The 16247-nt window shown below is 49.9% G+C and overlaps 1 protein-coding gene across 2 annotated transcripts in view; it reads left to right on the forward strand.

The window, feature by feature from the left end:
• Positions 1–16247, forward strand: part of Fstl4 (follistatin-like 4) — a 433118-nt gene that overhangs the window by 296909 nt on the left and 119962 nt on the right. For both annotated transcript variants that reach the window (NM_001414342.1, NM_001107000.3), the window contains 1 exon segment: positions 13424–13617. In NM_001414342.1, coding sequence (NP_001401271.1) covers positions 13424–13617 — 194 coding nt within the window.

The following is a 16247-nucleotide window of genomic DNA, read 5'->3' on the forward strand; positions in this document are numbered from 1 at the left end:
GTGTGGGCACATGTGCCTGTGTGCACATACTTGTGCAGGCCCATGATGGACATCAAGAAGCATCCTCAGTCACTCAGCCACCTTATGCATTGAGGCAAGGTCTTTCAATCAAACCCAGAGCTTGCTGATAAGGTTAATCTTCCTACCCAGCTTGCTCCTGGGACCCCTATCTCCCACCATCCATGTCCAGCCAGCATTTATATGGGTTTCTGGAGCTCTGAGTTCTGGTACTCATTCTTACATAACAAGTGCTCTAACTACTGAGCATTCCCCCCAACTGCCAGGCTACCTGCTAACTAAAACAATTATTAAAGTCCAACACATAGAAAAGTTTCATAAGCATATAGCTCATGAGCTTCCCCATAGAAAACATCTGTGCAATCAGCACCTAGGTCAGGTGCAACCAGCACCCAGGTCAGGGGACCGAGGCTTACCAGCACCCTGAAGGGCCCTACTACAGCACACATTAAAGGCTCTACCCCAACACAGCTACTCTTTAGCGGGCTTTTGAAGGAAGGGGAGGTACAAATCAGGAAGTGGCCGCTAGAAGGGACACTTGTTCTGGGAATTGGCTACCAATAACTCTTCTCAGTTAAAAGATTGGCAAGTCTATCACCGTGGACTTCGGTTTTCTGGGCTCTGGATGTCTGGGCTAAGTCCAGCCTCTTGAGTCTCTAAGCCAAGACTCTGACCAGAAATGGCAGCATGTTCCAGTGTGTTCACGATAATAAGATTTGCCAGTAAGAAGCCTTGTTCGTAAGCACAGGGTTCTTACAGCTTCCCTGGGCTGGGGAACATCCTCCTCTCTCATAGCTCAGCTCCCCACCTCTAGCCTCAGCCTCGACCCCAGCTTTATTCTCATCTCTGGAGGTCTCTTTGCAAGAGCTGAGTGGCTGAATTAGAAGAGAAAAGAGGTGTCGCTGGAGCAGAAAATGCCCCCAATAGTGCGCCATACCAAATGCCAGCAGTCATAGCCTGACTTCTATCAGGGTCTTATCCTCAGACTGAGCCTCTTTCTTACTCTGGGTCTCTTAATAATAAACAAGGAGCTGACTACATCGTTCCAAAACCTTCACCTCTGCTCTTGGGTCTGCAGCCTGTGGTGGGCTGGCTCAGAGGTAAACCAAGAGAGGGACGGGCTGCGGCTGAGCTCCTGGCATAGTGTGTTGTGTTTGGAACGCACACCCAAATCCACATCTCTGTGTATGAGGAACAGAGGGGGGGTGCCTGCCTACCACTAGCACTTGGTGTAAATCAAACCCCGTGAGTGTGAGGCGTCTCCCACTGTCCTTTCTGTACTTACCCTTGATCCGGGGGCTGCAGGCCTTGTGGGAGAAATGAAAGTGCCACACCTTCCTTCTGACAATTCTACTAGGTCATCATTCTCCTCGGAGCACTTATTCATGAGGAAAATGAAACTCAAGGATGGCAGTGACTGGCTTTTTCACTGAGGGCTTCTGGTTTCATTAGGGGCCATTAGCATGGGCAGATGGGATTTCTGAGGAACCCCTGACATGCAAGAATACACACACACACACACACACACACACACACACACACACACACACACACACACACACGGGGGGAGAGAGAGAGAGAGAGAGAGAGAGAGAGAGAGAATGAGAATGAATAGCACAGTGTATTTCTGTATCAAAACTTTGTGAGGGGGGTGGGAAAAACAAAAAACTTTGTGAGGAACTTTTGTCTATCTACATTCTCAAAGTCTAATTCCAAAGAGTATAGACAAACCCGACCTGAGGCAATGTATGCACATTCGTGGTAGAGGTGGGCTACACCGTATACACAGGGTACAAGTAGGCAGGGTCCTTGCTCAGGCTCTGAGGCACGAAGAGCCTCGGACTACATGCTGCTGGTCCCACTTCTCTGGGTCCTGGCACAATTCCAGAGGTGTTCCTGCTTCCTCCTCTGGGAATCTGGACATGGATCTCTCCCTCCCAAGGTCTCCTTGGGCCCTGAACCCTTTCAAAGCATGTGAATCCATTTCCATGCTGGACTAGAGCAGCTAGGCAGCTGTGCTGGGCCTTGGAGAACTTGTGAATATGGAAGGCAGAGAGGGCCAAGGGGATTTCTTGGTGTGGGAATGTAGTGAGAGACAGCCTATCCTCAGACTCTTATCCCGCTACTGCGTTTGTGGTGTTTCACGTACAGCCCGGGCAGAGATGTGTCTGGAATAACTCATGGCTTTGGGGGTACTCGGAGGAGAGCAGCCAGGGTCCTTTCCCATCCGCCCTGCCCCTTTCCCTCATACATCACTCACTGCCCATTACCAAGCCCTTCTCTGGATGTCAAACTTGAAGCTGGCCCATGACTGCTACTGAGGCTGCAGGTTGAAAAGCCTGAATGTCCCACTTGGGTCTGACATCCACAGAGTCAAGTTTTTCTACATCTCCTCCATAAGCTGCTGGATCCTGGAAGTTTCCAGTGTGAACAGTCCCAGTGGGTGGACTGAAGGAGAGAAGCCTTCTCCCCTCCATCCTGCAGCCCCAGTATTAACACATACCCATGCTCTGTCTACAACACCGCTGATCTGGCTCTGAGCTCCCAGCTAGCTTTGTTTGGTTTTGACCTGGGATTTACGACCAATCTCCCAACACAAAAAGGTATAGAGCAGGCTTGAAACCCCAGGAAATCCCCCAAATCCTGTCTAGTCTAAACCTGTTCAGCTTCTCTCTGAGATGCTGTGTTCTGGGAGCCTGGGTTAGGACAAGCCTCTCGAGACCGTCAGGAGGCCGCTTCTCCAGCTCTGTGGAACTTGTACAGGCAAGGCACTCAGAGCATTAGCGTATCAAGTGTAGCTCCTCACTGCCACCAATAACTGCCCCTCAGACCAAGAAGACGAGAGTCTTCCAGCAGCCTTTGAAATCTAGTGGCGTTTTGACTCAGTGGGGAGACTGACAGTTACTGTGTCAAAGCAAGCCCTGAGATAATCCCCCAGGCAGTGCCAGCCAGTGCCAGCCAGTGAGACACTGTCTAGCACTCTGGCCTACTCATCTGCTCACATGGTCAATCATTCACTTCCATGACTAGGATATTCCAAAACTCAAATGAGATTCCCAGCCAGTAAGGGCTTATTAAGCAGGATGGAGCTACCATGAACCTGGCCATTACATGCCATGAAGCCTCCCCTCCCCCCATTACTGTGACAATAGAAGGCACCCCCTGGAACTGTACGCTGTCTCCTGGGGACTCTTGATAAGACGAGTGCACACACTCCTGACTCGTTCTTTAGCTCACATGAGAATAAAGTGCTCTGCCTGACTGCTGAAGCTGAACCTCACCCTGGAGCCCGGTAGCCCTTGTCTCAGACACGACATGAGGTAGGGATAACTCCGGACACAGGCCATCAGTCAATCCAGTCATTCCTCAAAGACAAGGGCAGCTTAAAGTGCCAAGAAAGTGCATTTTTGCTATGGTTGACACCTGTGGAGCTGAGATATTTCCACCCAACAGTGGGACTCTTCCCTTGGCTACGTGTCCAGTCTCACAAGGAAGCCTCTCGCCATATTCATCCCCTCCAACTTCCCCATCCAGCTGTACCCTGGTCCCAGCTCTCCGGCTGCTGCTGAGGGGCAGAGATGAGGGGTGGGGGTAGGGAGCAGCCAGCAACTGAGCTACTGGACAGACCCGGTGAGATGAGCCCCTCCCCAATGTGTGAAGAAGTAGTACCCACATCCCAAAAGGAACGTGTGATTTCTTAGGGTGGATTGCAGGGGCGGGAGTTCAACTAACACAACAGTAAAAAGTAAAGTTCTTAGTGCCAAGAGGGCTTTAGCGTTTATTTAAATTCCCAAACATTATTCTTTTACTCCGGGGCCACCTGATGGATGTTCCAGTCAGCCATAAAAAGCGTAAGTGATCCCTCTCCCAGGAATCTAGCCAATTTTGCTTTCTTTAATAGGAATGAAAGTGAGGGTTGTAAATGTCAAGTAGCAGATTGTGTGGCAACATCAACGGAACCCCGCATTCATGAGCAAACGTACCACTTTCCTAACAAAGGTCTGGGTAGGTTTTGTTCATTTAAGTCACTGGGTTCTGGGGTGAAACTTAAGATGATCTGTCCGTGTGAGGTGTTGGTGTGGGTTTGACCAGGCCCACTCCAGTGAATTTGAAGATTCGGGTGTGAGATCTGCTCGTGTGTGTGTGTGTGTGTGTGTGTGTGTGTGTGTGTGTGTGTGTGTGTGTGGGCGCGTTCACATGTGTGCAGAAAGCTCATGCACTGAAGGCCTTGCAGAGCCCTAGTTATACAGATTCTCTTTGTGGTCCCCTAATGGGCTTTGTGCCTGCAACTTAGAAAGTTCACCATCAACGGAGGTGACAAATGCAGATACCCCAGGGAAAGACCGGGTGGAAACTAGCCAAGGACTGCTTGCCAGCCTGATGCCACTCCCACTGCATTCTGGGAAGGTGAACAGCTGCATGCTGGAGCTCCCTGAGACATCTAAGAAGATGTTACCGTTCAGTTCTCCTTAGCCACCACCGGCTGTCAGAATGCCTGCCTGCCAAACACCTGGCCCAAGATATGGCCCTGCCAAATGCCAGCAGGTGACCTTTGAAAGAACCAAGCCTTTCAAGTACAAATCTAGCCATGTCTGTGACAGCTGGAAAACCCACAATACAAGATGAACCATCCTGTGCCATGTTCTTCTGTCCCTACACCTAGGCGTAGTGTCTAGCACATGCCTGATGTGTGGAGGAGTGGGGGCTCGATGTTAAGAGATGTATTTAGTTCTCATCCTCTCTCTGTGTCTCTCCATGTGTGTGTCTGTCTGTGTGTGTGTGTGTGTGTGTGTGTGTGTCTGTATCTGTGTCTCTGCCTGTCTGTCTCTCCCTTCACCTTGTGCGTATGTGTCTGTCCCTCTCTTTATCTCTCTCTGTATCTCTGTGTCTCTGTGTCTCTCTGTCTCTCTGTCTCTCTCCCTCCCTCCCCTTGTGTGTGTCTGTCTGTTCCTCTCTCTGTCTCTTTCTGTGTATCTCTCTGTCTCTGTTTCTGTGCCTCTCTCTATGTCTCTGATGTGTGTCTGTATCTGTCTCTCCCTCACCCCCATGTGTGTCTGTATCTGTCTCTCCCTCACCCCCATGTGTGTCTGTCTGTTCCTTTCTCTGTCTCTTTTTGCGGCTCTCTCGATTTCTCTCTCTCTCTGTGTGTGTCTCTGTCTCTCTCTGTCTCTCTCTCTGTCTCTGTCTCTCTGTTTCTGTCTCCCTCTCCTCTCCTCTCCTCTCCTCTCCTCCTTAGGTAGAGGCAGATACATTCTGCATGTATATAGCCTGGATTCCCTTTCTCTCTTAAGCCCTTCAGATGTCCCTTCCAGGCTCTCTTGGGAGCCAGTCGGCCTGAATCACTTGCCACAGGTAGAGCTACTGAGACACAGATTATAAAAGGAAACTGGAGACTTAAGTGGCTTCAGGTGAGGCCACAGACAAGCTTAGACACCTCCATAGTATGCTTGAGTTGATGTCAAGTAATTGGTCCACTTAGCAGCTCCAAAACCCAGCTTTGGGTCACCAGGTCGCATGACTTTGCAAACATTCACCTGTGTAGGTTTGGGGACTGTAAAGAGGCCACGTCTTGTGTGTTTCACGATTCTCTGGAATTCTTAGGACTTTGAGGCTCTGTCACCTCCACACAAAGAACTACACTATGTTAGTGGAAATGTATCCAAAAGATAAGCCCATTGGTTGTGGCATTTATTGTTAATTGAATTTGCTCAGAAATGGCAGCTGAACGATTGTTAATGTTCACAAATTTACATCAAGTTAAACATCTGTTCCTCTTAAGCTAAATTCCAGCAAACTCGTGGTGCCTCGCGAATTAGATCTGGGAGCAAAACGCTTCCTGCTCTTTGCACAGCTTAACGGTTTCAAAATAGACCTCAGAATGACACATGGCAACCGAGGCTGGGATAACACAGCCACTTGGGTGGGAATGTTGGTGCCAGACGCTTACACAAAATTTCTGCTTTAGTGGTAAAGATCACAGAACTGTTAAGGCAAAATGTGGCAGTCGGGATGCAGGAGCCGGGGTGGTAATTTTAGAGGGAGAGGAGACTGCCTATGAGCAGCTGAAGGGCAGACATAAGGATGGGGTACCAGCCTGTCTCTCAAGCCCTCTCTGGGGGTGCTGCCAGGTGCTGTACTGGGACCCCGAGCTCACGTTACATGCCACCCTGCCAGATTCAGGACAGCTATATTCCAGTAGGTGTGGCCCCTGTGTGGTTACTGAAGCAATGGTCTATCTACCGCTCAGGAAAATGGTCTGTAAGCATCAGGGCCCCTTTAGCACAGACCACCAGTCTCTACCACAGCCCTTCGCCCTCTCCCTCGGTGTTATTTATGTTCCTCACTACGGAGACAAAATACCAGACAAGAAGTGACTTAAGGGAGAAAGAGTTTACTTTGTCCACAGTTTGAGGGCACAGCCCATCTCAGCAGGAATGCGAGCTATATAACCACCTAGTGTCCCCCAGTCAGCTCACCCCGAGCGAGATCCCCGCCCCCATGAGCCACATCCTCCACTGAGGCCCCATCTCTTAAGGGCTCCACAGCCTCCCACACAGAGCCAACACCTGGGAAACAATCATTCAAACCTGGGGTCTGCGAAGGGTGTCTCAGGTTCAGCTTACACCACCCCCTTAATGCTCTCCACCCCGTTCGTGAAAGGAAAGCCACTGTGGGGTGATGCTGGGCGGTCTAAGTCCTGTGTCCTCTCTCCAGGATGGTGGTTAAGATCATCTGAGTCCAGGGCTGACCAGTGAGGGACAAGACAGACAGAGGGAATTATCTCCAGTTGGAACACAACAGGTCTTCATAGTTACTACCTTGGGGTCCCCCAAAGCCCATGAACCTCACGATCTGCCTGTGGATAAAGTTCTTCCCAGGCCCACGGTGTCTCTGGGCTACTATTATGCACATTAGCTGTGCAGAGCTCAGGCAAGGGAAAGGTCCTCCCTAAGGCTAGTCATAGCTGAGTGTCCCCTCAAACCTTCCTGAAAGGGTGGCCCAGGATAGAAGAGGGAAGACATTTTCATATCCTCTCCCAGGCACTTTTCAGAGAGCCACCTTGTACCCAACAGAAGAGACACTTCCATATAAGCTAGTGTCCAAGCTTCCTGTGGCTGGCTACCCTCAACCTCCCCCTAAGGATAGCCATCTTTGAGTTCACTCTGTAGGGCCAGCAGTGATGGCTTTGGGATATCCCCGGGGTGCAGTAAAGCATATAGGCTCTGGCAAGCCTAGGAAAGTTTGATTGTCTGTGAACAAAGCCACAAGCCCCACACTCAAAAGAGTTATCCTCCTGCATCCACACTGCACTCAGGAAACTGATGTCAGGGAGGACTGGGACCATCATCTTCAGATTTCCACCCCTCCCCTACCATTGTGACACCATCCAAGCCCCTCTGCCTCCCACAGAGGAGACTATGGTGATAAAGTTAACAGATGTTTAACACCTGCCTCCCAGGTGCAGGGGTAGGCCAGGTGCTGGGCTTGCACCTGCAAACCAGGCCAGCAGGGAACTAATGGGGCCTGCTGGTTAGCAGAGGGTATGTAAGTACTGAATGGAAGACTGGGAGAGGGCTGTGATGGAGAAGTGGGGCAGTGAGGAAGGGGCTTAGTTAGACAGGGCCAAGTATGGTACAGAAGGAGGTGGGAGGGGGCTCACTAAAGGCCTGAGGGAAAGCAGCTCCAATGAGTAAGGAGGAGGCAGCATCACACACGCACATTCACAAGAATGCACACACACATCATACACTCACAGGTATCCATTACACACATATGCATGCACATATACATCACGCATTCACACACACACATCATACACTCACACCCATGCACGCATACATGCATGCACACACATCACACACTCACAAGCATGCACATATCACACACACACATGCAGGCACACACACACATCATATACACACATGCTCGTGCGCTCTCTCTCTGTCTTTCTCTCTGTCTCTCTCTCTCTTTCTCTCTCTCTCTCTCTCTCTCTCTCTCTCTCTCTCTCCCTCTCTCTTTCTCTCTCTCTCTTTCCTAACCTGTCCATGCATGCACTCTTAAAACATGGGTTTCTTGCTGTCTGTCTGTCTCACCACTTTGTACCATGTTGTCCTCCCCAGGACCCTCTGGAGTTCACACACCCCTCCCACCCCCAGGAATGGAACTTCACCTGCCAGAGAATGAAGACAGTTCCTTTGAGGCACAGTCTGGCAGAGGTCATGTGGCTGATGGAATAGTCACAGTTCCTCCCCTGCTTCCCTTTGTCTCGCAGTAGCAAGTATACCTCTGATGGACACTTAATTCTGGAGGCGACTCTTGCTTCCTCTTCCCTCTGCTCAAAATATTAAATGCAGCTCAGTCTATGCTCCAGCTATGATCATGTCCCTCGGCGCAGAGGGAGCGAAGCCAGAATGGGAACACTTTAGAATCTTCAAAGAGGGACAATTATTGAGGGAGCCAGATTAATGAGGTGTCATGACAACTTAGCCAGATCTGCAACTGACCTTTCTCATGGAGAACGGGCTTGATAAATGCAGTTCATTACCAAGTTCTGACAGGAAAATAGGGACACACTCTGGGCTCCTCAGTACGCTGATCAATATTTTATCTACCAAAGAAAGCCTGGTCTAGATGCAGGAGGATCTCGGAACTAAGTGGACAACCTCTGCTGTGTGGGGGACCCTAAAACCAACAGGAAGTGGCTTGGGTACCTTCCGACAGCCAATCAGGCACGGAGAGGTCCCAGAGTAGAAATGGCCCTGAGTCAAAGAAGGGAGGGGGGAAATATCCAAGATGGCTTCCTCATTCCATGGGTCTATATGTATAGGGCTAGTTGTCAGTTATCTCAGAGAAGGATATAAAAATGAATGAGCTACATTCCTTCTCACTGGGGGCAACCTGCCAGTGTCATTAAAAGGACACCTCAGGCCTGGATGATCATATGCACTAGCAAAGTCCTGTCATGTTGTTATATCATGACGCTCTAAGATATTAAAGGCCTGGGTAGGGCCTCCCACCCTGTCAAGCTTAGGTGGTCCTCAGGCTCCCTAGGCAGTGCTCATAAGAGCTGTGGGTGTTGGCTACATTTGCTACTTTTCTCATGGCTGAGACAAAATTGACTTAAGGAAGAACAACGTGATTTAGGCTCACAGTCTGAAGGTGCACCAGTCATGGTGGAGAAGGCATAGGGACCGGAGCATTGTTACATTGTTTCCACACTGCAGAGACAGGTGGATGCTGGTGCTAAGCTGGTTTTCTCCTTTTCTTATTTTTTCTTTTTATTTAGACCCCAGCCCATGGGACCATTCAGAGTTTAACTCTTTGGAAACTCCCTCACATATATCCCCAGAAGTATCTCTCCTAAGTGATTCTAAATCCTGTCAGTTTGACAATGAAGATGAAGCATCGTATAGGCCAAGTTCAGCAGCCTGTAGCATTTACATTATGAATTTCCATTGCCCCAGGCTAGCCCAGGAAGCCTGGGCAATGAACTAGAGAGGGGTGTGTAGTAAATACCCAAGCCTCTAACCTTCCAGGAACCTTCCCCTTCAAGGAGCCAGTGGGCTGAAGCCAGGCTAACACTAGACACTGCCCTGGCCCAAAAAATGTCACATGCCCTCCCTTCCAGGAACCCTAGGCAGAGGCTATCATAGCCTCTGGTCAACTATGTTGGCATCAGATGCAGAGAGTAGATGGATATAGATGATTGCTTTTATTTATCTTGTTCTGTTTTATTTTTTACTCTTTGAGTATGGTCTCTCACTCTATATCCCTTGCTGGCAAGAAGCTATCTAACAGAGGCTGCCCTCATATTTGTGATGGGTCCTCCTGCTCCTGACTCCTGGGCACTGTGGTTCCCTCCCCTGCTTTGATTTTATTTATTTATCCACGTGCTTACCTGCTTATCTGCTCAATTGGTACATCATCCTTTTATCATCTGGAAGTCAGGGGGACAACTTTGTGGACTCGTTTCTCTCTTTCCACCTTTCTGTGGGTCAAGGTGATGGGACTCAGGTTGGCACATGATAAACTAAATAGTTTACAAACAGGGTTTGGAGCCTAGGTAGACAGGTCTGGCAGATGCAAGAGTGTGCAGTACCCTGGTGTGGTTGAGCCACTTCTGACTGTCCCCACCAAAGGGGACAGTGTGAAGTACACACACATGAGAAACAGCCATCCAGGAAGGCATGTTTGTAGAAGCATCAAGTGTGTCCCTAGGAAGAGAGGGTAGACCACAGCCACTAAAGTGATGGCCTCCATGGGTACCTAAACCCCTGCACCTGGGTGGCTTTCTCTGCTATGTCCTCAGATCTTCCCAATGTGTGGGCTTGGGGGCAGGACTAGAAGAGTTCAATTGACTCTAGGCAGATAGTGTAATGGTTTGAGTCTAGGCGGAGTTCTCCATGCCACTCGTTTGAAATATGACTGTGCTGTGTGTGGACAAAGGGAGATGTAAGAATCTGCCAGAAACAGGGGTGTAACTCAGTAGTCGCACATTTGCCTAGTGCTCACAAGGCCCTGGGTTCTGTCCCTAGCACTGCAGAGGACTAGCGGGCAGGTGGGACAAATCCTCAGGAAAGAAAAGGACAGACAAGAGTTGGGAACATCAGGTTGCTGTGTCTGGATCCCTGCTCTGGCTTCCACACCAGCCTGTGGCCTCTCTGCCTTTCTGAGATGGACCAACTGCCCTCTCCTGCCTTGACATTGTCCACAGGCCTACGAGTGACTCTTTCTAGCTCCAAGAGTCTCCAGAAGCTCAGTGTGCTCCCTGCACCATGCCTTTCCCTCTGCCTCCTTCCACAACATAGCTCGCACACAGCATGTCTGAGCCTTTGCTCGGCTCCCCCATCCCCTTAACTGATCTCCTACTCCTTGAGACTCTTAAAACCCTAGCCCGCCCACATAGAATGTCAATAAATATTGCTACACAGATGGGACCAACATGGCCTGGGCAGCACAGGACCCTGACCCTGGAGACTCGGGTCACTCAACTGGGCCTCCAGCTTGACTTCTGGACACAGGAGAGAAGCCTCTGAGTTCTCAGAACAACAGTATGAGTTTGGTGTTTGGTTTTTGTTTTTATCTTTTGAGATATGGTCTCATATAACCTAGGCTGGACTCGAACTTGCCGTGTAGCTGGAAATGACCTTGAGCTTCTAATCCTCCTGCCTCCACCCAGGATTTTCAGGGGCAGTTGAACCCAGGGCTTCTTGCAGGCTGGCCAAGCACTCGACCAATTAAGTCACATCCACAGCCTAAAGAACTTCAGGGTTTGGTAGGAGAGCAGAGCCTGAGAAGCTACCACAGCCCCCAGGTCCATCTCAACAGGACCACCTCATGGTCTCCCCAGCAGCCACGCAGGGTTGTCTAGCTGTAGACCCTTGGCACAGGGCAGCAGGCAGCACCAGGAACCTGTGGGAATGTTGGGGGACCAGTAAGCCTAAGACCCCACTCCCCATCTGATCTGCCTGATCTGACCTTTAGGTGGCCCTGGTATCATGGGCTCTCAGAATGCTCATCACTGACCAGCATGTCTGAGGGTTGCCTTCTAGTCACTGTAGGCACCAGCTTTCCAGTATGTGGGCAGGTGTCTGTGCCCATAAAATGACCAGTTTATGCACGGCCTCCACCCCAGCAGATACCCTCCTACTGTTCCTCTGTCCCCCTCATTTCTGCTCCATTTGCCAGCACCAGATTTTACCCTCTTTGGTAGAGGTGATGGGCTGACTCACGTAAGACCATCCTCTTTCCCCAAAACATAGTTTTCTGAGAGAAAAAAAGTAATTCAGTCACCAGACACATTCTTCCATTGGCTTTGTCATGAGACCAGGGCATGGAGACCATGCTCAGTAACCCATGGCCATGAAGATCTAAAACTGGGGTACATCAGCTTACAGGCCCTAGGAATTCTCTGAAATGTATCACCTGCCAGGCAGCAGAGGAATGTGAGCAGGTCGGGAGGATGGGAGGGAGCCCCGCTGCCAGAGCATGGCGACTCCCAAGAAGCAAATAGATTTGATTATATTGAACATAGCAATTGATTTTTTTCGTCTAAATAAACACACAAAGGAAATAGTAATGGGCATTTGTTTCTGACAAGAATCAATTGACCCCAAATTGGAAGAAAATCTAGAAACACAAACAAGTGTGAGGAAGGGTATTTGGGCCATCTGGACTTCTCCAGTGAGAGAGGGAGGGCAGGAGAGAAAAACGGCTCTTCACGTGGACCTGCGCTCTCCCCATCGAGGTTCCAACAACTGAACGTGGGAGAGTAGCTATCAATCACTGAGCCTTGGCTCAGAGTAAAGATTCGTGCCAATATGTTAATTAACCCTCATAATATCCCACTGTGGGATGATGCACTGTTCTCCCGTTTCTTAGATGAAATCACTGAGGCCTGTGTAGCCTTTCCCAGGTTACACAACCTGGAAGCCACAGAGCTGCGATTCACAAAGCCAGAGGTCCCCAGCCTGTTGACTATCCGGCTGGTCCTGAGAGCGGTTAACCTGGCACCTTCCACTGGAGTTAGAATTCAAGGGAAGAGGCCCTGATCCCAGACAGTCCAGACCTAGCACCCCTTGATCTTCCCTGAAGAATGGAGGGTGGGGGAGCCCACACCGGCATTCCCCAGTCTCAACAAGGCCAGGCTCGGGAAGTGTCTGATGTCCTCAGGCTGGATGGGGAGGTGGAGCTGGAGGAGCACTGCTCTGTGACATCCCTATGGCCCCCTGTTTACTGGCTGCGCCCTGTATGGTGGCCCCGTCACCAGCAAGATAAACCATGTCATGTCACAGTGCATCACAGGCCTCATTTGCCAAAGAACCGAGCGATGTCGATGCGTTCAGCGAGCACAGCCGTGATAAAAGGCCTAAGACTAATGGGCTGTGTGCTCGGTTTAATCTCCTAAAGCTTCCTTTTGTTTCTTGGTCATGGACTTGTGTACACATGTTTGTTTTCAAGTAACCCAGCTCTGGGAGTGTACCTAATTACCTTAAGCAGGGATTATTAGCCCTGTTAACTAAAACTCTCTAATCTATGAGGCCAAGGATTCAAAAGCAGCCTTTAAGTTAGGATTAAGACAAAAAAAGCAGACTGTGACAGAATACAATCGGGGCTGGCTTTCCTCGCACCATGGGACAACAGCTGCAGATTCCACTGGAAGAATTTTCCCGACTCTGCCTGGTTCACATATTATTGGTGTGAGATATCTGACTTAAATATCAGTAGGTGGGGTGAGGGGGCAGAGGGACAAGTGAACCCCCTCTATGACAATAGCACTGTTTACTGCACACTGGAAATGTCCCAGCAATTGTTTATGACTGAGATAGATGAATGGACTGATGGGTGGAACATTCTTTCAAGCCCCCAGGGTGCACCTGACATAACAACTGTCTTCTCTTTCCAGGTGACATGTGCACCGTGGCTGGCTATGCTCGCCTCAAAAATGTCCTTCTGGCACTCCAGAGCCGCAGACAGCCGCTCCAACAAGAAACCCACAGGCAAAGTCTCGCCTCCCAGAAGCGCCTCTTGGTGGAGTCACTGTTTAAGGCCTTGGATACCGATGGCAATGGCCGCCTCGGCAGCTTGGAGCTGGCTCAGGTGGGTATGGCATTCAGTTGGAGCTGTGGCGAGATCCTGTAGCCATGCGTGGTGAAGAAGCACCTGGGCTCCATGGTGGGAACAATTGTTTGTAACTGTCTCTGTCACCAGTTGCCAAGGGCACCCTTCTCCTCCCCTTCCTAAGACTCACAGCTTGTCAGCACCTCTGAGAATGTCTTACACACAGAATTCAGTCTCCCTGCCGCCTGCCACCCCAGCCCATGTTTACAAACCAGTTTTGATGCTTCCTCAGCTTACAGGTAAAACCTCCTCAAAGGGGCTGCCCACTGGTGTTTTCCTTAGAAAACTAGTCTTTGGAGCTTCGAGCCTGTCATTTTCTACAAAAGAAATGTCAAAGGGGAGTAGTACTTGCAGCAGTGAGTGTCTTTGGCACTCCGGTTTGGTGGGTCCCCAAGGCCTCTGCCCAGTGACAGTTCTCCTCTCTGCTATCCAGATGCCAATGACCCACCCACCACCACCCCCAACCATTTTGCTTGTGGGGAAGCTCTGTGTCCACCCAGCAAAGGCACGAGGCTAAGAATGCTCAGGGTGGATAAATACTGCCTTTTCTGTAGGACAGCAGCCAAGAACACAGGCTTCAAAGTCAGCCAACCTGCTGCCAGCAGTCATGAGCTTGCGAGTCTCTGGAGGCCCCTCACTCTTAGGCCTCCATTTCTCAGCTGTGAACCTCATCACTGCAGGGACATCATGGGAATTAATGGTGCTAAAACATGTAAGACATGTGACACGTTTAACATTATACTTGACACATAGGATGTTCTCGGTGGACATGTTCTTGTCATGGTCGTCGTCGTCATCATCATCATCATCATCATCATCACCACCATCATCGGCCCCCCCCTTCATCCTTCAGCATGCTCTCTTGTAAGGTCAACAATGCTATTGTCTGTCCCTCTTCACAGGTGTTTTTAGGTGAGGAATCTGTGGCTCTAGGGAGTCGAGTAACCAGTAACTATGTTCCACTCACCACACAAACCCAAGCATCCCGAGGCCTGCCCACAGATGGCAGTGGTGTCATCGGGCCAGCATACCCCTACTTTATCAGTAGTATTCATTCCTCAGCTCTAGGTAGGACCCCAGAGAGCATAGCTAAGAGCCCTCATTTGACAAGAATGGCTCTTGAGAAAGCCCAGAGGACTTGCTAATTATGACTGCCTGCAGGACCCCCCCCCCCCAATCTGTTATTCCTTGTACCATAGGCTGAGCAGGAAGCACAGGACAAGTGACATCAGCCTGGTCCTGAGAGTACCTGGTACTCAAACCCAATTGGCTCCCAACAGATCTTCTCGGTTTCATTGCTCTAAGCTGGCAGAGACATGGCCAGAGGCACCTGAAGCCATTAACAAGCATGGTAATTGGACTATGATTTCCTCTTTAAAATTTAATATATTTAAAGTCTATCTCATAAATCCGCCAAGCAGAACCCAGCTAATGTGGGCCTTGCCTTGACACTGAGTCAGAGGCGCCAGAGGGAAGAACTCGTTGGTCCTATGAAAAGTTAATCAATTTCCAATGTAGAAATAGACAAAGGGAAATTTCCGTCTTCGGAAGATTGATCTGCGGCGTCATGGTTGATCTCCTTCTTATCGAACACCCTCACTTCTGGGTGAAGGGTCATTTTTTTAACATTATCACATTAAATTGCTTTAATATAGCAGACCAAGCTGGGAATGTTAAACAAAGAGAAAAATGCCTCTACCTCCACCCTCCCACCCCCAAATAAAATAAAATCATTTCCTCTCTCTTGATTTCCTTTGTAGCATCTCCCTTGAGGCTCTGTGGCTTCTTGGTTAAACCACCACCACAGAGGAGTCCACAGGAGTCCACCAATAGCCCCTAAATCAGGATCCTGACTGAGAGCTGACATTGGTGGCCCTGGAAGAACATGGAAGGCAGGGTAGGCTTAGGTCTTACTGTGGTGCACACATAAAATGCCCCCCATGGGCTCACGTGTGGATGTGTGCTCAAACCTAATGGTAGTATTTGGGAAGATTGTCAGAGCTTTAGGAGATGGAGTCCTGGTGGAGGAAGTGGGCCACTGGGGGCAGGTGTAGGCTTAGTAGCCTGACCCCACCTCCCATTCAGCCTGTGTTTCCCAAGTAGACATGTAAGCTGACAGCCAGCATCCTGCTCTGTCACCTGACAGCTCTGTCACCACACCCTCTCTGCCACTGCATGTCCCAGAACTGCAAGAACCCCTTCTCCCTTTAAGTTGCTTTTGCCGGGGTCTCTTATCACAGCAAGAGAAACATGAGATGATCTGGCCAGCAGCTGCTCTCTGGCCGTGTGCTATGGCAGGTCAACTCTCTAACAGTGGTGAGGTTGGTGTGTGAGGGGAGTGGATACAGAGATGAGGTGTGGTGTGTTCTTTCTCTCACCACTGTGATCTAAGACCTCTCAAGAAGCAGCTTAAGAGAGAAGGGTTTGTTTCTGGCTTACTGTTTGAGGGGATACAGTCTATCGCAGTGAGAAAATGAGGAGCACAGGAGCATGAGGCTGCTGGTCACCCCAAGCCGTCCATCAGAAAGCAGAGACAGATGAGTGCCAATGTTTGCCAGGTTTTGTGATTCTGCAGTTTCCTTCCCCCTGTTATTCAGTCTGGTACCCAG

The sequence above is a fragment of the Rattus norvegicus genome, chromosome 10 (genome assembly GCF_036323735.1).
Source record: "Rattus norvegicus strain BN/NHsdMcwi chromosome 10, GRCr8, whole genome shotgun sequence".
NCBI classification, from domain to species: domain Eukaryota; kingdom Metazoa; phylum Chordata; class Mammalia; order Rodentia; family Muridae; genus Rattus; species Rattus norvegicus.